This window comes from Ornithodoros turicata, chromosome 10, assembly GCF_037126465.1.
Source record: "Ornithodoros turicata isolate Travis chromosome 10, ASM3712646v1, whole genome shotgun sequence".
NCBI lineage: Eukaryota > Metazoa > Arthropoda > Arachnida > Ixodida > Argasidae > Ornithodoros > Ornithodoros turicata.
The window spans coordinates 26,711,396-26,731,457 of NC_088210.1; the positions used below are offsets into that span (position 1 = coordinate 26,711,396).

Consider the following 20,062-nt stretch of genomic DNA (forward strand, 5'->3'; position numbering starts at 1 on the left):
TGAAGCACCGTGCCGGCGATTTTGGGAACTAGCCCCCAGTACAAAGAAATATAAGCTTTCAATTTAACGGATCTCCTACTGAACGATTTCTACGCAGCTTCAGGTATAAATAATAAGCGTCGGATCCGTAATTCGATTTCGCTCTCTACCAGTATGATGCTATCTTCAGCGTAAAGACCAATACGAGCTATGCAAACTTGCAAATTCCCTCGCTTGACTGACGAGAGGTATGGGCCAGATATTTTGCACCTGCGACTGTCGCGGACCACCACTCTCCATCATCATCCCTCTACTCGAAGCCACTTGGTCTCTGTCCTCGATCCACAAGTCTCCTGGAAGACGTGCTCCTCCCTGCCGGTGAGAGCGCGCGTGCGCCGAGGGCGACCCGTCCGCTGCGTGCGGCGTTCGCGAGAAAGCTCGGAGTGTTCGAGTCCTCGTCGCGGCCGGCGGTGTTTCCGACCGGTGATTGCTTTCGCCATGGGTTGGCGGCTGGGCAAGCCGGGATGCGGACCTCACTGAGCGAAGGGCCCCGGACGAGGCCCGGAGCAGCGGCGGGGCCGCCAAGTGCTCCGCACCTGCTGCTGCCGCTCGTCGCAGTTGCGTGTTGCATGTGCGCTGCGCCGGTGCGACTTGTGCTGCTTCGAAGACTCAGCCCAGAATGACGAAGCTCCGCATTCTGCAGCGGATGTGTTGTGTCAACCTTCTTTGGTTCCTCATGTTGCTCCTCTCGCCCGAAGGTAAGCCTTAATTCTTCCGTTCATTAGAAGTGGAATTCATTCCACTTTGAACCAAGACACACCCATATCCTCCATATTCAGAACGTAAAGTAAGCCTAGGAGAGCGAAGTGACCAAGTTTCCCCGCCCGTACACATACGGCTAAAGTCTACGCCATTATATGTTTTGCACCACCCCGTTAGAGCACAAAAATATCAATGAAGTCCTCACGTGCTAAGTAATCTAAAGCTTCCATGTGAGAGAGACCTTACTTTCTTATTCAATTATTTACCGCTTTCCTTCTAACAAACTACAGTCGTTTACACGCTTCCTTACGCTTGCACGGCGCGGCAGATGTGCTGTGCAAAGATTGCAGCGTCGTTAATCAATATTTTGGCCGCCACTGTTAACATAGCGTAGTATACTGCGGCTCAAACAGTTAAATATCGACCCCGAGTGTTTCAATGTAATATTGTACACAAGACAACAATGCAGCGAAGCGTCCAGCAAATACGTAGAAGAGGTGCATGGTTTTGCTATCGAGATCAGTCGAGGAGCCTCCGTGCTTCAACAAGTGGTTGTGTCGCGATCCATCCTCCATAATAAGGCTGCAGCAATAGTCGCGAGCTCCACAGAAACAAAGGGTTTTGAACCGCAGACACAGGACGCAGGAACATTTATTGTATACAATGGAATGTGTAATTTTGAATTTACCGAGTGGTCTTTTTCTAGAATGGCCTGTTAGTATCGCCCTTGTAGAAAAAAATAGGACTATGAGTATGAACGAAGGACTCTGGGATTGAAACACAAAACAAAAACACTGTGACAAAACAGCAAAAAACAAAGAAAGAAAGAAAGAAAGAAAGAAAGAGAGAGAGAGAGAGAGAGACAAACGGAGAACTGAAACACAAGTTCTACTTCCGCTTCTCAGGCAAACTTAGCACGTCGCAGTCCTGAGATGTTCAAATATTGAAATGTACGGCATTTTAATGAACCCCAGGGCGAAACCGTTCGGTTGATGATGATGATGTTGATGATGATGATAGTAGAAGAAAAATATGGAGATGTGAGCCCGCTTACAGCGGGGCAAGCTACTCCAGATCTGGTAGAAAAAAAAAGTTCCGTTAATTTCAATAGCGTAGGAGAAGTTTGCTACATTCACTCACTACATTTATTATTATTACTATTATTATTATTATTGAACGTCATTCCCCCCACTCACTCCTACACTTGCGCTGCCAGTATTTATACGCCAGTATTAATATTAATAAGATGCAGTATTATATCATATTAATAAGCATTAATACTAGCTCCCCATTTTTGCTAGCAACATTTCAGACGCGTACATCGTGTAGCAACAGAAATATTTTCAGAAAGCCAGGCACGTTTTTTTTTTCGACCTCACAAACTGGGCTTATATATATTACGCTCTGTCCTTAATTACGAGTTTTCAACGAAGGACGCTACAGCAGTCATAGAGGCAGGAGTAGAAGCATAAATACGCCACTAACTACGACGCGGCATTCTTTCATGGCTCGCTCGCAGATGTGAAAACCTGCTGTTGCTCCAAAGAATGGGGAAAACATGACAAGGCGCTCGCGGGTTTTCGTTTTTGATGTCTGCGGCTCAAACGCGGTACAGCCTGCTAGCGTCGTGAACACTGACTTGATCCTCGGCGGCGCGCAAACGCGGTATCTTGGCGGGCAACAGCTGTGCAGCCATTCTAAATGCTAGACGGCTTTACAACGCTATTTCGCAGCTGCAGCGGCGATGCCTTATATACGAAGATTCGCGTATTTCGAACATTGAAAGCGAAGCTATAAAAAAATAAAATAAAATAAATAAAGTGTGCTGCTCGATTCTCTGTAATGGCTAACGCGGGCTCGATCTGACGGCGCTATGAAGCGCCAGAACTGTCTAGGAAATTGTGAGTGGCCATGATAAAAAAGAAAAAGGCTACGTCATGGCGTAGGTGGCCGACTGCGAAGGAGGTAGTCGCGTAACATATTGAAAGTGGTTTTGGACGCTGCTCGAGCGCGAAGGTTGCAATGATCTTCTCCTTTTCTTTTTTTCTTTTCATTTCTCTTGTCGATAGATTAGATTTTTTTATGGAAGCCGTTTCGAAGTAGGAAAGGAAAGACGTCGTGCTATTAGGGTTAGGAATATAGGTATTAGCGAGTTTTATTATATCGTACGCCATCACCTTTTACTACGTAAGGGATAGCGTTGGCGTCTCTGTGCACGCGCAAGACACAAGCAGAGCTTTGCGCAGTGCGCAAAACCACGACGCTATCGTTTACGTACGCAAAGGCGACAGCGTACGCCAAAGCAGCGTAACATCCTGGCCCAATATTGGACCAATATTGGCAATACTGGCCCATAATTTGTACAATATTGGCAATACTGGCCCAATATTTGTCCAATATTGGCAATACTGGCCCAATATTTGTCCAATGTGGGGCCAAGATGTTGTGCTGTTCGGGATACTAAAACTCACTCACGGAAAGGCCTCATGAGGTTCTGGGTGGTGGCGATGGTGGTGGGGTACTATTTCCTAGCCGTCTGCCTGCCGGTGAGGCGGAATTGTTGCTCGAGGGGGGGAGGGGGGGTTCATTTGTCTTAGAGCGTCCGATGAAAACCCAAAGAAAACACCCAGATAGCACAGCAGGCGCGGGGATTCGAACCCGGGTCACCTGGCCACCTTGTTCTGAATAAATATAAAATAAATAAGTATTTCACACACATTCTTTTTACTTATACTTCGTTACGGAGTAAAATGAAGTAATATTATTTGGGGTTCCACTTGGTAGTCTTCAAGGCAAAACTTCGGCAGCTCGTTTATCATCCCGTGCAAACGCTTCCAATGCAGAATTTATGCTACAAAATGCAGTCATGATTTGGTCAAATGCAGTCAGTAAGTGTGCAATAGGTAAGGTGCAATAGGTAAGTGTGCAGTAAGTGTAAAATGTAGTCATGTAAGTGTTTGAGGATATCTGCATCAGTTATTATACGCAAATGGAGTCCCATAGTCCAACAGATAGCGCTTGTGAACTTCATAGTCAGCAGTGATATCGAATCTGTATTTTAGGACCGCCGTCCTAGGCATGTTTCATCGAGTTCCTCGTCACGCTTTACCGCGATTCCTTTCGCTTCTAGGGGATGAAGCTACGCGTGTGCACAAACGGTTCTCTGACCGGGAGGGGTGACGTTTTTCTCTTTTTATCTCTTTCTCTTTTCATTTTTCTTTTTCCTTTTTGCTTTCTGTGAGGTTCATCCATTTAGGGGGGATATATTTATTAGAACAAAGGAAAAAAAAGGGAGGAATAGCCAGCCAAACGGGACGTTGGCTTGCTATACCACAAAGAAAAAACAAAAATAAATTAAAGAAGAATCAAGCAAAAAGAAAAGAAAGGAATTAGGAAATAAAGAATAAACTAACAAATGTTGAAAGGAGGATGAGATAGATTAAAGACAAAGATGACTAGATGACTAACAAACGATGACGAATTCAAGTTCTTCCTCTTTTTTTACATTCAAACTCAAACTGAACTCAAACTCTCAAATCCATTAGTCTAACCTGGACAATAGTCCAAAGAGAAACCTCATCTGTGCTAAAGCATTTGGCTGCAGAATCGAAGGACCTTGGTTGTGCCATTGCTCGGGACATCCAGATCTTTTCAGCGTTTCAATGCTCAGTACAGGATGCCCCAACATACATACGTGTTTCGCCTAACGTGTCACAAAAATTAAATTTGGTACAGAATCAATCTGTCAGAAAATTATGGGGTCAACGGTATTTGACGGACCTTGTGTAATATACCTTGTGTGAATGATTAAACTAACACAGTAACGTGATGTGAACAAGCTTGCGCTTGTCCCCATACTTAATTTTGCACTACAACTACAACACAGGAAGATAACCTTGTCCATTGACATACGCGCGAAGGTGGCCTCTTGGATTTGCAACGACATTTTTTCAGCGAACTTTTTCGGCGCTCATTTCTAGAGCCGGCTTGTGATGGCCAATCACGAGGCTCTTTTACCCATGACGTCGCGGAAGCGGTGTGATTCTTTTGCTTCCTGATTTTGTAGTGTTTTGTTGGTGTCTTGGTACGCGGTCGTGATGAACTGATGAGCGTCTAATTTCCTTTTGCCCAGCTGATTGAGCTTGTGCGTCCGCGTGGCTTACGGGAATCAAGAATCAACGCAAGATCGTTCCGGCGCTGCGCGTCACGTCGCCAATGAGGTTTCGCGAGACTTGAGATGCCGAGCCGGCCTTTGCTCTTTGCTTTGCAAATTAGAACGGGAAGGTAGAAAACTGTGCTCGGTTTGCAGCGCTGTTTTCTAACGGTCTCAAGCAAAGCGCTGTTTGTGAGAACCGGCCCTTACGTGTGTGCTAATGAACCTGGTTCACTAATACTGGGTTAATGCGGGCTAATGAACTGCTGGGTAAAACGTTGCACAACTTGCGCACCGATTAAGTGAACTTCTGTTCCGTATGCGTGCTACTGAAATGCTGTATTATGTTGTATTCTATTGTTCCCGTCCTGGAAGACCTGTCGTAAACGTTTGCAACCTCCTCTTTGCAGCACTTTCGAAAATATTTCGATACAGGAAAATGTACACACACACACACAACGAATTACTCAAACCTTTCGGACGAGAAGTGAGAGAAAGGGATGCACTAAACCGAACTCTACCGCTAATGAGTCCGAGCCCATGCCTGGTGGCTCAGCCCCTATTGTTGGCAGTGACAGTTCACGTTTGTATGATTTTCGGCAAAGATCTCGGGGGAGTAATGTCAGAAGATGAGGACTGACGATGATATTTTATTTGCGTTGCTCGGCTCTACAGGGCGGTCCACCAACCACGATAGAAATTCATAGTAAAAAACGTAGGCCCCGGAGAGACATGAGGTCAAGTTTTTTTTTTTCGGCCAATAACTTTTGCCACATATTGGTAACATTTTTAGTTAATTTCAATTGACGGAAAGTTAATTTCTTGAATTGAACTCCGAAATTTCCCGAGGCAACTACAGCCGTCAAAAAAGGAGGCGGAGCCAAGTGCTCATTTCCACGGATTTTCGGCGAATTTATTTCGGCAATTGCCATTGCATTACTGAGTAAATTATGCGCTGACCACGGGGAAACCAAATGACTACGGGGAACCCATTTCCGCAAAGAAAACGTTAGGTTGCCTTGGGAAATTTCGGAGTTCAATTCAAGAAATTAATTTTCCGTCAATTGAGATGAAATAAAAATGTTACCAATATGTGGCAAAAGGTATTGGCAGAAAAAATCTCTTGACCGCATGTCTCTCTGGGGCCTACGTTTTTTACTATGAATTTCTATCATGGGTGGTGGACTACCCTGTACATGTGCCCGGTTGAGAGCATTTGAAAGATAACAAAAAAGGCGGGCTCCAGATTGATTGACTGATTAAACAAAAACAAACGGGGAGATGTTAGTCTCGAAACAGTCGGGACTGGCTACTCCAGAATGAGTGCGTAAGCTTACGTTACTCACGGCTTCTTTTTCTGTTTGCGTAATTGCACTGTTCCTGATGAGCTTTTGCGTACTTCGCAGAATTCACACTGACTGAGTATGAAATTAAGCGTGTGCAGCGATTACGAAGAAATAAACGTACAATAACTTGATTGCGTTCCTTTAAACACTCCTCTCTCTTTGATTTGAGAGAAAACAATTCGTAGTAATAATAAGGTTTTAGTTGACCGGAACGTGATCACGATAACATCCTCGAGAACATGGCACGCCATTCGCCTTCTTCTTTTGAAGTGGCTGACATCACGTTGTTGATCTTTGATTGATTTGATTTGATTTGATTTTGGCTTCACTAGTGTTGGTGATCTTTTATTTGACAGCTTCCTCCCTTCGCCGTATGGTTTTCATAGAGGAGGAAATCCAATCTGCTAAAACCTCACCCTGTACCTCAAAAAAGTATGTACCTCAGAGAAGCAGGTGTCCTCGGGCCCACTCAGAATTTCTTCGCTTCCGTTCGCCCGTCATGGATGCGTATAGAAAACTTTGAATATTGAAACGTAATCCTAGCAACCATGTATCTCGACGCAGAAACGGAAGGGAACTGCAGAGTTTGAGAGCTTTGTTTCATGAATAATGCCGCACACGTAAAACTTTCATTCTGCATCTAAACGTGAGTGGTCTCTACTTGCCAACTAGACTGGTATAGAGAATACGAGGCACAGTCTGAAGAGGAACACGCTTAATGGCGAAGGGAATATTTCTGTAGAAAAGCTACGGACAGAACGTTATAGCTCTTTCATGACGTCCGGTGATCTAAGAGAATTAGAGTGGCGAGCTCATTGAGGAACAAAATGTATTGGTTTTTAATCAGCTCTCGTTTCTATCAACCTGCCTTCTGTTTACCTACTCTTAATGAAAGTACGGGTTCGGACGAGCAAAGGCAAGTCTTTTACTCCGTCTCTCATTTCGTCCATTCAAATCCAATTTACAGGGTGCTGCCCCGAGGCGTAGAGCGGCCTGTATACCTTTCATGCACTTCTAGCTCTAGTGGCCCCATTACATTTTAGCGATGTGCTCACAAAGTACTTTTGCGACCTCTCCTGCCCTTCCACTTCACTGCTATGCACCCGAGGGAAATCATTCCCCAATACGATTCACGGCAGAACTCGGACACAGTTAGCGATCTTCTATCTCTAATGCAGAAGGGGGATCCGTATAATAAATAAATTAGGCAATAACAAAATCAACGAACATTTCCTGACTCTCTGGTGGAACTTTTAACCCCCTTCCCCGCAACAACTACTTGTACGACTACTCGGCCTTATTCTTTAAAAATAATTTCTCATTTGTTTAGTTAATCCCATATTCTTTTTTATTGTCATCATTAGAGTGCGGATGAATACGCACAATAAAAAAAAACGAAATATGCGTGCAACGATCAATTGAAAATATTTGAAATATGCAATAAAAACTCTCAATACTACTCCACCCTTTTTTCAGAGAGTGTGGCAAAATATGCACTTTCGTGCGAAATATGCCACAACGTGCAAAACATGCATTCATATGCGCCATAGGACCCTTCTGATCTACAAGACAAAAAGTGTGTTCTCATAGCCCAGGTACATAACCATATTGAGAGAGAGAGAAAAAAAATGTGCATTTGCATGATAATCCGCGCTCTACTCATCATCATCATCATTTCCGGTCCGTTTTCATGAGGCTGTAGCAGAGCGAACCTCCCGAATCCCTCATGGCAGCGTTGCTAGAAACTGGAGGCAATACTCGCAGACATGACTATACTACCGAAAAGCTCCTTCCCCAGAGCGATGGCTTCGTAAGAACGTACGCCAAATGCGCAGGACGATGATTGAAGATGATGCTGCGCTGCTCACTAAGCCGACGGGCACTCCACACAGGTACTTGGTGGTGCTTTTTCTCCGACGTATAGGCTCTTTAGAGTAAGCCAAGCAGAGGTCAATAAAATGCTTAGAACCATTCCATATCAGTCGATAAAAGGCTGTGTTCTGTATCTATGGTAAAACAAAGAGTAAACTAAACGCGAAGCTTTAACGGGGCTGTTCAGTTATTGGCCTATCTGTAGGACAAGCAATAAAAACAAGCCCCTTTCTAAAAAAGAAAAAAGAAAGAACTGCACGTTTTAAAACTGTACGTTTAAGTCACGTCTCGGTTGGAAATGTATAAATGTCTATTCTTTTTAGTCTATTTTCAGGGCCTTCACATTTAAGGCCTTAGGTGCACCCAAATGCATTAAATGTGCCTTAAGCATAACAGAGGTAATACTCCTAGGATGACAGAGGAAAAAAAAGAAAGATCATAGCATTGACTGAGCATACGCCGTCTTGTTGTGTCGTCTGAGGGCGCCGAGCACCCTTGGCTGAGTCGGTAAAGTAACCACGTCCACACAAGCTCTGGAAGTTCATCTGGACTTGAAACCTTACACCGCCTGTATGTGCTGATGTTTTCATCGGACGACTTAAGGCAAATGTCGGTACGGCCTCCTATGAAGTCGCCCCAGGACGCAAGAGCGCCGCGCGGCAGGCAGGTCGCTCGGTAGACACGCACCGAGAAACAGTAAGAGAGAAGGATATTGGACTGCATACTGAACACCGAGAAGAAAAACAAAAAATGTGCAACCAGTAGCAGTCACATCCAATCGTCAGCTTCTCATAAAACCCTTCGAGATAAGTTACTATGTTGCTGACTACTACAGAAAATGAGCAGCATGACGAGTCCACATGATTACAGGACGTTACGTCATTACGTATATAGATAGGTGCAACAAGCTTGCAACACTGACAAGTTGAGATCATTGATTGAACTTTGGAGAAGCTCAATTGTTGCGCTCCTCTTATTTGTCCACTCTGTCTCTCCAATTTACGTAACGAGGTTATCGGCACAGTTCCCCCTAAAGTCGGCCCAGGACACAGCAACAATAACAACACTACACAGCAACAATGACAACACACACACAAAAAGAACGTAACGAGGTAGCGAAGCGGAACATGTCACAGCAATAAACCAGTGTTTACCGAGCTAAGGCCTTTAACAATTACTGTTTGTAGAGTTATAGATGCGATAAGCCTCTATGCAAATAAACGAGCGGCCCACAGAAACGAACAGTTTATTGGAGGGCTTCTAGCGGAACGTTGGAAGCATCTGGCGAATCCATACAGACGGATGAACGAAAGCTCCACGATACTATGGTGTGCCGAAATGAAAATTCTCGACCCGAAACGTAGCTAGGCTGAGCAGGCCTTATCGCGAAAGTGGTTCGCGCACTAAAAACGCAGCGCAGACAGCCACATGCGGGCTCCGGAATTTCCCTACACCGAAGGAGCCTTCGTGAATATAAGTTCCCTGTCAGGCGAACAATATCCCAGTACGATTTTTTATGTTTTACGATGCGGGGACTGATAAGAGGGATGGGTTCTATAATCTGTCCATGAAATATGGACGAAGGCACATTTAAGGCAGCATGCGTCGGCCTAGCTTTATGAATGCGAAACGGGTTTAAGCATTCATGAAAGGAAAAAAAAAAAACAGAAAAAGGAAAGGAGTGAAAGGATCCCGCGAAGGACTGTTTGTATCGAAGTGATAATATTTATTACAGCGTGGATGTTATAATAACATCTGTGCTAGAAGAGCTGTATTAATCTTCTCGATATCTGGTACGATAAGATAAAATTGTCCAAAGGAAGACGGCTATTATTTATAACCCATATAAAGTTGATGTTGACGTCGGCGAAAAAAAATAAAAGGGAGAGATTGAATTTATCGCACGATAAATTCGGCTACTCCCATAAACTGACCCCTCCCCCCTCCCCCACCTAAAAAAACAACAAAAAACAAAACACACAAAAAAACGCCGCTTTCGCTTGCTCTATACGTGCAGGCGATGTACATACATTGGCCAAACTCTAAATCATCGGTTAGGGTAACGCACACGGACCTAGACTGACTCCAATCCACTGCTCTGAATAAATGTCACAAGCGCTGACAAGGCGGCATCCCTCTTGTCAGGTGGCCAAGGACCCAGCACTTGTACAAGGTCAAAGTTGGGGCTGTCCAGTCGGTCGAGAGCAGGTTACATGATAGCCCTTTGAGATGCACATCTGGAACAGTGCACGAGAACGTGCTCAGTGTCCTCTACGGTGGCACAAAGTGTACAGTTCACTCAATCAGTCTTCCTGAGGTAACGTAGACAGGAGTCTGAATTTCAGTTGCGGGTCTGGTCTACTGGATGGAGTAACAAGGAGTGCACGTCGCCTTGTAGCCATTGCTCTCTAGTCATAGTCCGTGTAAGAGACCTCAAGAGGTCTTGCACGTCTGCTTTGGCGTACGGCACAAGATGTTTCGATGAGGACAGATGGGCAATATCCGCTACTTCATCGGCCGCTTCGTTCCCCCGTATGCCTACGTGTCCAGGAATCCATTGTAGTATAAGATGTCATGGCCGGCATCTCATATAATGTGAAGCTATACAATGTCGGTGTCCCTGAAGGAAAACGTGTAGAAGAGACGAGAAGTAACGCAAATGTAGTTCTGTTGCGCACTGTGTGACAACACGTATAATTCGTACGTGCCTTAAAACTCCTGCGTGATATCGCAAAGTGACAGAAACCGTATTTTAGTGGACGCTGACAAAAGTTGGCACAGAACTGCTTTCACGAAGCCCTCTCCCCCGCCGCGTGTTTCGTACTCTTTACAAGCACAATCACTGCCACACGCAAAGCGCACCATTGGCCACGTTACGCTTACACAGTAATGGCTATACAAGGTGTTTCACCTGAAGTGATAAAAAATTCTAACTGGCAACGTACTCGACGGAGGATTGTGGTAGTTTCTGCCATTACCTTCTGGAAACTTTCGCCGTCATTTAGGAAGGCTTTGGACAATTTTTAATTGCGGGAAATTAATTTTTTCCAATTGAACTTGGAAGATTGCCAAGCGTACCTCACTTCTTTTTTACAGAAATATGAAGTCCTCCACGGCTAACCACAGACCCAAGAAAAACTATGCACAGTATTGCAACAGAAATAGTCGGAATAGTTAGTAAAAATTCCGCTTTAGCTGCTTGATTGTTGCAGAGTAGAGCGCACCGAAGATGCGGGGAGAGGAGGAAGTGTTCCCGCCTTTCGTTTTGCCTTTCTTTCCCCTGCTTTGACCTTGATGCTGGTGACAACAGTCTTATCACAAAGAAAACAAAACAACCGTCCTCTTATCACAAAGAAGGCGAAACAAATGAAGGTGGGGATACTTTCTCCTCTAGACGCACATTTCGCACGAGCTTCTTTGCGAAAATCAAGCTGGCGGGGATGAAGCGTAATTTTTACTATTTTTTTTTCGACTATCTCTGTTGCGATACTGCACGTAGTTTTTGTTGGGTCTGCGGTTATCGGTGAACGACTTTATATTTCTGTAACAAAAAGTGATTTTTGCTTGGCAGTTTTCACAGTTCAACTGAAAAAAAATTCACGCAATTAAAAATTGTCCAAAGCCTTCCTCAATAGTCGCAAAAGTTTCCAGAAGGTAATTGCCGAAAGTCCGACAATCCTCCGGCGAGTACGTTGCCAGTTAGAATTTTTTACCACGTTAGGCGAAACACTGTATAATCACGTCTTTCGGGCCTGCAGTGTCGCTTGTGCCTTGGTACGGATCCCCACGGTTTTGATTGAAAGAGAGAAAATGTATACAGAGAAATTATTTCATTGTTTCTTCCTAGAACGCAGGCTAATGAACGTAAGCAAGTAACATGACTGCAAGGCGTTTCTATTCGAACAACAATGAGACCTGTCTTCTGTCACATTTTCGCTGCACACTTCATTATATTGAAAAACGAAAAGAAGAAATCTTACACTTTATTATAGAGTTTCTAGATAATTGCCGTTATCATAATATAATCAGCAGCATCTAGGTGCCCATGACATATCACAATGATGTCCCCTCCGTACCGCTGCACCGCAATACGACTAGGGCCGTATGCTTTCTTGTTATCTCATTTTATCCAGTCCACAAAAGGCCGAATCCCGTTCTTTTCTAATCGCGAACTTCCTAATTAGTTTCATCAGTGTCTTTCCAACTTTGAAAATTGATGTGCTTCGAAATATGTTCCCCACTTAAACTATCTGCTCATCAGTCATCTTGATAACTGTCATCTTCGAAACTGCACGCTATTTTGTCTCTCTCGCTACGCACACAAAAGAGAAATCTGTTTTGAATTTCTCTACAGTTTACGATAACGGGCCATACATCACTTAAAAAGTAATCTCCTATTTTCCCTGCTTTTCGCTACTCCGTCATCTGCCTGTGTAATCTACCTTAGACGAAGTATGCGTGGAAGCGGGCGATAATTAAAAGAGCGTAAGCTCTAATTTAACTGCGGCGATCAGGAAGCGTTATCTTGCGCTGCCAGAGCTAAGAAGCAAAAGCATATAGCCAAGGAACAATGCGTCATCTGACGAAGGATGAGATTGATTAATGGGAACCTCAGATGCGACGACGCCGGTAGAAGCGTTTAATCGATCATCGGGGCTGCTCCAGCAACGCGGAGCGGGATTTGTTATCTAAGGCAAAGAGGTAAGGCCCCGGATGTACGTACACTTAATGAGCGGCCACGTATGGTGGGGGCAGGATCAAAGAGATTTCCAGAGCTAGAGACGAGAATGCAATCTACATCCCAGAATGAAGCGATAGATAGATAGATAGATAGAGAGAGAGAGAGAGAGAGCTCTATTCTTTCAGCCGGCGTTCATACTGCGAGTCAGTTTCGCCTCGTAGTTTCAACCACGATATGAAGCCGACGTGATGCTGGAACATGAGGAAATAAACACAACACAAGACTGCCATATTTCAATTGATGTTGAAACATCAATCATATAAGTTGCCCTTCACCTAGCGCTTGAAAGCGTTGGGGTGAAACCAACTTTCTGTAGACTTGGAGAAAGGTAACGAGCGGTAAAAAACAGGATAAGAGAAGCCACTCCCGTCACTAGTATCACCTAAGGGACCACATAGTTTTTGGCAACTGTCAACTGTAATATGGTGAAATGAAAAGAAAGAAAGTAGAAGAAACACTAAAGCGCCACTGCGCAGTGTGGTACAGCCACGTGAATGATAAGACAAGGCACGTGAAAAGCGAACACTCCTGATAACATATCTCAGGGAACAGCACTTCGAAATCTATCAAGAAAGTTGTTGTATTCTTCTTCCGTAAGCGATAAAGACGGGACACGGACACAGCAGTCGTGACCATGTTTTTTTCATCTGAAAGGCTTCCACCAGTTCACGTTCACATTTAGAAGCTCCTCTGCCAATAATCGTCACACCATCAGACGACGGATAGCAACCGCACGCCCCACAATGCATAGGCAAGTTGGCACTGCCACCAGACCTGATCGAATATTCGTGTTCCTCTTGTCTTACGCTTATATAACGTCCGGTCTGAGCAATATACACCTTGCCACATGGCAAGGGTATACGGTAGACGGTACATTGGAAGCACATTCCATGAATCTAATCGAGTGTTTAATGTTACAAGAACCACTGAATTCCGCATCCCCGGTGATCTTGCCGCATAACCCCCGACAACTTACATGACGCAAACATCCAGCGTCCGTGTGTCTTCTTCTACTTCTCTTGTCCTGTTTTTTACCGCTGGTTACCTTTCTCCAATACTATGTACCAACAGGCCCAAACATTCACCCTTTGTGTAGATATGACTGTTTTGTAAAGTACGCTTCACCTATAGCTGCAATGCGCGAGGTGAAGCCGACTTTCTATTTATATGGCAGTTTAAAAACAGTCGACACTGAAATTTTCTGAATTCATTTACGGTACTGGTTCACCACTCGAAAGCTATAGTACCAGTGTAGTAGTATAGTGTCAGTATGTAGTGTAGTGTAGTAGTATAGTATAATATAGCATAGTATTGTATGTTATAGTATAATATAGCATAGTATAGTATAAATGTAGAAAGCCTCAGTGTCTACTGTTTTTGAGTGTTGTTTGCGAACCTGAATTTTCCCCGTTGCTATGACAGTTTAGTAAAGCGTCTCTCATCTAATGCTTGCAAGCGTGAAGAGCAGAAACAGGCAAAATGGCAGGCGCCAATGGAAAGCATGCTAACGAACCAACGCGTGTGAATGTGGTGCAGCGGAAAAAAGAAAAAAACAAATTAACGGGACGAAGGCTGACAAAGAAGGATCGTAACTCAGATGTAACGAGCAACAGTGAAGTTAACAACGAACAAAGTAAATATTGAGATGGTATTAATGAGGGACATCGAGCCACATACGCCGTGACCAACAGAATATACGATAGGCAACAACATCGCAGCCTCCTAACACCCTATCGATGTGGGCATGGCGACTATGTCACGGGCGCTAGTTCATTAAATGGGATACACGCTCATTAACCAAGCGCCATCCCAGCCCTGGCAGTTGTAGCAAATTGGTGAGCGACGCTGTAGATCCCGTTTAGAGCTCGTAGATTTGAGAAAGGGAGAGCCACGTAACTTTATCGCACAATGTAGGTACCCTGAGCACCAAATGACGCGACTCTGCACTGGCGACGATTTGGACTTCGAACCCCCCCCCCCCCCCTCCTCCGTATTTAATGGACTTCGCATGTATTGGGAGTAGTGTTAGTGGACAGTATGAAATATGTGCAATACGTCTGTGAGGTCTTTGAGGTAGCACACTGAGGGTGACTTTATTATTTAAAATGAAATATAAGAGATGATATAAATTATAATATATTATTATACATAATTTCTTTATTATACATAAATTATTATATATGTTACATGTGATGTGATGTGATGTGATGTGATAAAGAAAAAAATGGGGATGTGTGTGTGTGGGGGGGGGGATATGTTACATGTTATACATATGTTACATAGATTATACATGTTTGCTGTATAATATTGATGACTTGTTTTGCTATTTTTGGTTTGCTTTTTGCATTGCTTCTGCCATGTTTAAACAGCCATTGACCTTGTCGGTGCACCATCCGGTAGACCTCACGGTTGTTTATGGGCGCTGTTCAAAATAAAGTATTATAATTTTTATATATTATAAATTATATAATAATAATAATATATTATTATTATTATATAATTTATAATAGTATATAAAAATTCATTATTATAAAATATTTTCGGATTTAAACGACATCTCCGCGAAGAAAACCGAAAATTATTTTACAATTTAATACTGCTACGTTAAATTATTTTAGAAGCTGTTGAAATTGCCAGCTAGAACAATTTTTGGTTAAGGCACAGCGCAGCCTTTTCACAGCTAAGTGTAAAGCAAATCGCTTTGATATGATGTACTGTGAGGACGAGAGCTTCACTTAGTGGAAGACTCAGTACGGAACCCGTAAAAGATGACAGAAAGAGGAATACCATACCGTACCAAGAAGAATTTGCCATACCAGCACCTAGACACGTGTTTTCGTCTAAACGTCTGTTCAGTGTATAATACTTGATGGAGGTCACTTTTCACCCAACTTCCTTCCCGAAAGAAACGAGTGGTGTATAACATACACAATCGTGCAGCGCTGCTCTTTACAACGAATTAAAATTACAGCACGAAAGCTTAAAAAAAGTTATTATATTAGGTACTGACATTTGACCTTGTAAAGCTCACCCGTCCTCCGCCATTCAATGATCAAGCGGCTGCATTGAAAGCGCTCCTACGTTTGCTTGGAGAAACCCATCTGATTGCCATTTTGTGACACATTTTGGTCCCCTGTTTGTGAGAAGTGTTCCTACTGGTTCGGGATATATGTCCTCCCCCTCCCCAAACTACTGAGTTTTCTCTCTCTCTCTTCTTTTTTTTTTTTTCAACTAACTGTGGCTAAGTGGTCTGGTGTAGCCAGACTGACCTCGTCGCGACTTACGTCCCCATATTTTTTTTTCTTCCTCTATCCCAGCACATCATTTTAGGTTCTGATTTGCTCCACGTGCCTGTTTCTTCCTCATTACGAGTAATATATTGGCCAGTCCGTACGTAATCGAGAATTATTTCTCTTTTTTTTTCTAATTCAGTGTACTGCTTCCATTAATAATTACGTTTAAAAACGACACTCAGATGCAGCATTGTAAGGATATAGTAATCATCTTTATATTACAAATTTACGCAAATCATCGTATGCTGGGAAGCCCCCCCTCAACTCATCTGTACCCTGGTCTGATTTATTCTTCCACACCTGTGGGACAACAAAAGCGTGGAAGCAAGGGACGGCATATTTATGGCGTAAGGTAAATGTGCATGCAGAGAAACTGTGGTCGTGATGTACTGTTATAGCTTCCCATCTTTATTTCCGGTAGCGATGGCAGTTCCGTCGAATCACCAAGAAAAGAGCCCGGGTGATATGTTTTTTTCTTTCCTCTTACATCCCCGAGGAGGCGGATTTTGTAATTTTCTTGTTGCGTCCGCCCAAGGGAAGTATGAATGAAACAACGAAATAGCCGCTGGCATTCTGAGACCCGGGACATATTTCATCGCGGGCGCTGAATTGGCTGTGGGCGTCTCCTGGGTTTAAACTTTTTGCTTTCTTTTTTCTTCCTGCCATTGTAACTGGTGGAAATAAAGTCAATGCGGCGCAAAGGTCAGTATGAATTGCTTTCGTTGACGGCTCTTGTTCTCACTGGCATCTGGCTTGTGTTTCCCAGTGTTTGTATGTAAGCAAAGTCTTTTAAACGACTCTGGTTTTTGCTAGAGTTGCAAGAAGTGTTGAGCCGAACAAAGAAGAGATTTCGACATATTTTCAGAGCCAAATAAGAATTATTAAGATAACAATTATTACAAATGATATTATATCTGAGTTTTTAATGATTCCATCAAAGTAAGAGTTGAAAAGGGCACTGCGTCAATTTTGTCTTTGTTTTGTATACAAGTTGTTTTTGTCTTTGGTTTGTATTTTTTTTCCTTTTCTTTTCTGTCTGATTGTGTATCTAGTTGTTTTGCCGTAAACTGCCTCCAGGCCCAGCGTCACAAGCCTCTCGGCCTGTTTTATATTTTGGCTTCAAGACATGAAGTAAATATATTATTATTATGATTATATTAATTTATCCTATACTACCTTAGTACTTAATAAAAAGTATGAAACAAGAATTATTATTAGAAAACTTTACACCCTAATTTGTGCTTTACTCTCAAATATATCTCTTTGGAAGCGACCTATGTTCAGATCTCTTTCACGTGCAAATTCAGACTTATTAGGGAGTTCTAGAGAATCGTAAGCGCCCCCTCCCCCCCCCCCCCTTCGATTCCGAATCCGCATCGCTGTCACGGTCAATCAGGTATTAGCCACGTGACGTCAGCCACTCCAAAGGAATCAGGCGATTGGCTTATAACGTATTCGGAAACATTATCGTGAAACTTCTATGTTCTCCTAAAATCCCTATTGTCGGTTGAACAAATTTACTGAAGAACGGTCATTCGTGCTTTCAGATCTATGTGAACAATAGTGTGTTTTAGTATATTGTACGCTGTCGCCTTTGTGTACGTAAGGGATAGCGTGGTGGTTCTGAGCAAAGCGCAAAGCTCTGCTTATTAACTGCGCGTGCGCAGAACCACCGACGCTATCCCTTACGCACGCAAAGGCGACAGCGTATACGATATACTAAAACTCACTAATAACTGATTAACCTGCGGCGGTGTCCCTACGAAACAATCGTGTATAATAAATCAGTGCCGTACAGACAGAGTTCTTGTTGAGTTTCTCGACTTAACGAAACCACGATAGTATTCACTCTACGCAACAAGCATTAAAAAAAAGCAACAAAAGTTGTTGTTATTCTTTTTAAAGGTACTCTAAAGCAGCAGAGGCCGAATTTCATTTAGGGTAGCTATTCGACAGTCCAAGCCATCAATACAAAAGCGGCGCAAATTTCATTCCAATCGGCGGTGCAGTTAATTAGAAAATTAAAATTAAAGATTACGGGCAACACTGTATTAGTATTCGGAAGGGATCCGTACTCTCAGCCGCGTACGGCGGCGACCACGTTGCATGCGCATAACACTGGGCCCGACAGCCGAACAGCGCTGCGTTTCTTTTTCATTTTATCGCGCAAAAAACAGACTAAATAGGTGTCTCTGCACTCCTATAGAAATATGATACGAAATAATATAACCACCAAAAGACCAAAACGCGACAAAATAGTGCTGTATACATAATACATATTTCACAGTGTTGCTCGCTGCACAGGGGGTTGTTTGACACCAGGCGTCACGCCGCTGCACTACGCCGTATTTTTCGTGATAAATTAAAAATATTTAGACAGCGTTGTCGGTCGTACAGTTCCGCATGTGGGATTTACAAGCAACAAAGTCTCAAGCCACGTCGCCGGCATATCCTGCTTGTCTACTGCTTTACAGTACCTTTAAGAAAAGCTTTGTATTGGAGGTTCTCCGAAGATCACGGACTCATGGGATTAGGACGGCACGTCGCTAGAAACCACGCGCACAGCGTCAGTGAAGGACAAGAAAGTGGACAACTGTAAACGTTTCAAAGCGGAATCGGGATTAGGGCGAGAAATCCTCAGAGCATGTGTCCAATTGAAGCCATCGCAAAGCCAATTGAAGCCAGATCGATATCGTGGCAGCAAGCAGGATCACGGAAACAAAAACAAAAAATAAAACAATGCAACGGGATTACGCGGGCTTGCCTCACATTTGAGAAGGCTGCCGCGAACGGAGGTGCCGAGCAAGCTGTTTAAGGGACTCTAGTTGCAACAACTGCAACTCTTTACAACTGAGGGTGGTGACGACATAAGGCGTGACGAATTCAATCTCTCTCTCTCTCTCTCCAATTATTTTTTTTCGTCAACATCATCATCAACGACACAAGGCGTTTCTACGTTTCACGTTGGATGAAGTTCTTCTCAACCGCGTCTTCTTTATAAGGTTTTATACTTCCTGCTGTTACAACCTCAAAGCCAAGCTCAACATCAGTCGGTTTCTCGACACGCTCTACAACTCTCCAATTCACATCTCGGCCCTCAGACGAATAAATAAAAAGTTAGCTAATTAACTGCGTCTAATCAATTACTTAGTGTTGGAAAACGACGACAACTAACGTTTGGCGCGCACACCTCTCCCGCACCAGTTCTTCTGGTCACTTGCGCTTTCGCTTCTAGACAGTAAAGCTGTTCTTACTTTCGCTACGTGGCTCGTCTCTTTCAACAAGGCAACAAGAGGTCGGGACTAACATCTCAATATTTTTCTTTCATATCCAATCCAATCCAATTCAATCCAATCCAGGTCGTATAACTAAACATGGCAATAGTTAGTCGCGCATCATGCATCACGGGGCTTAATGTTAGGAGAACCACGGCTATGTCCCGTTAGCGGTTAGCGGCCGTCGTACGCCGTCGAGAGACAGACGCGTAAAGCGCACTTAAACCTAAATTTTGGCTTTTACCGAGATGGAAGTTCCCCGCGAAAAGAGATTCCAAACGTATACAAACCTATTCTTCAGACTTCTAATGTTACTCTTTCATTTTTTGTTTCGTGGAAAGCTCACGTATTGTACTACTCAGCTTATCATTTCCCCATCGCAGTCGCTTTAACGAGACTTGGTTCGAGTGAAGCACGAAGGCGGTTGGATCGCCAAAGAGCAACCCATCATTTCTCGAAGTTGAATTATTCATTAGCTCTCAGAGAGTCGGAGTACAAGTCAAAGATATGGGACGCGCCGCAGGAATGAGAGAGAATATTTTAGACACACAACAGAGGTCGCAGCGAGACCCCGCACGCGCGGTGCGTAGAGGAATAAATAAGAATGCGCGCGAGCGAAGAAGTGCGTTGCAGGAAAGAAA

At 43.6% G+C, this 20,062-nt stretch overlaps 1 protein-coding gene across 3 annotated transcripts in view; it reads left to right on the plus strand.

Annotated features, from left to right (window-relative positions):
* The first annotated feature begins 411 nt into the window (after window positions 1-411).
* LOC135371280 (neuronal acetylcholine receptor subunit alpha-7-like) overlaps window positions 412-20,062 on the plus strand; it is a 113,754-nt gene continuing 94,103 nt past the window's right edge. For all 3 annotated transcript variants that reach the window (XM_064605384.1, XM_064605385.1, XM_064605386.1), the window contains exon 1: window positions 412-737. In XM_064605384.1, coding sequence (XP_064461454.1) covers window positions 659-737 — 79 coding nt within the window. In that variant the 5' untranslated portion in view covers window positions 412-658. The remainder of the gene's footprint in view (window positions 738-20,062) is intronic.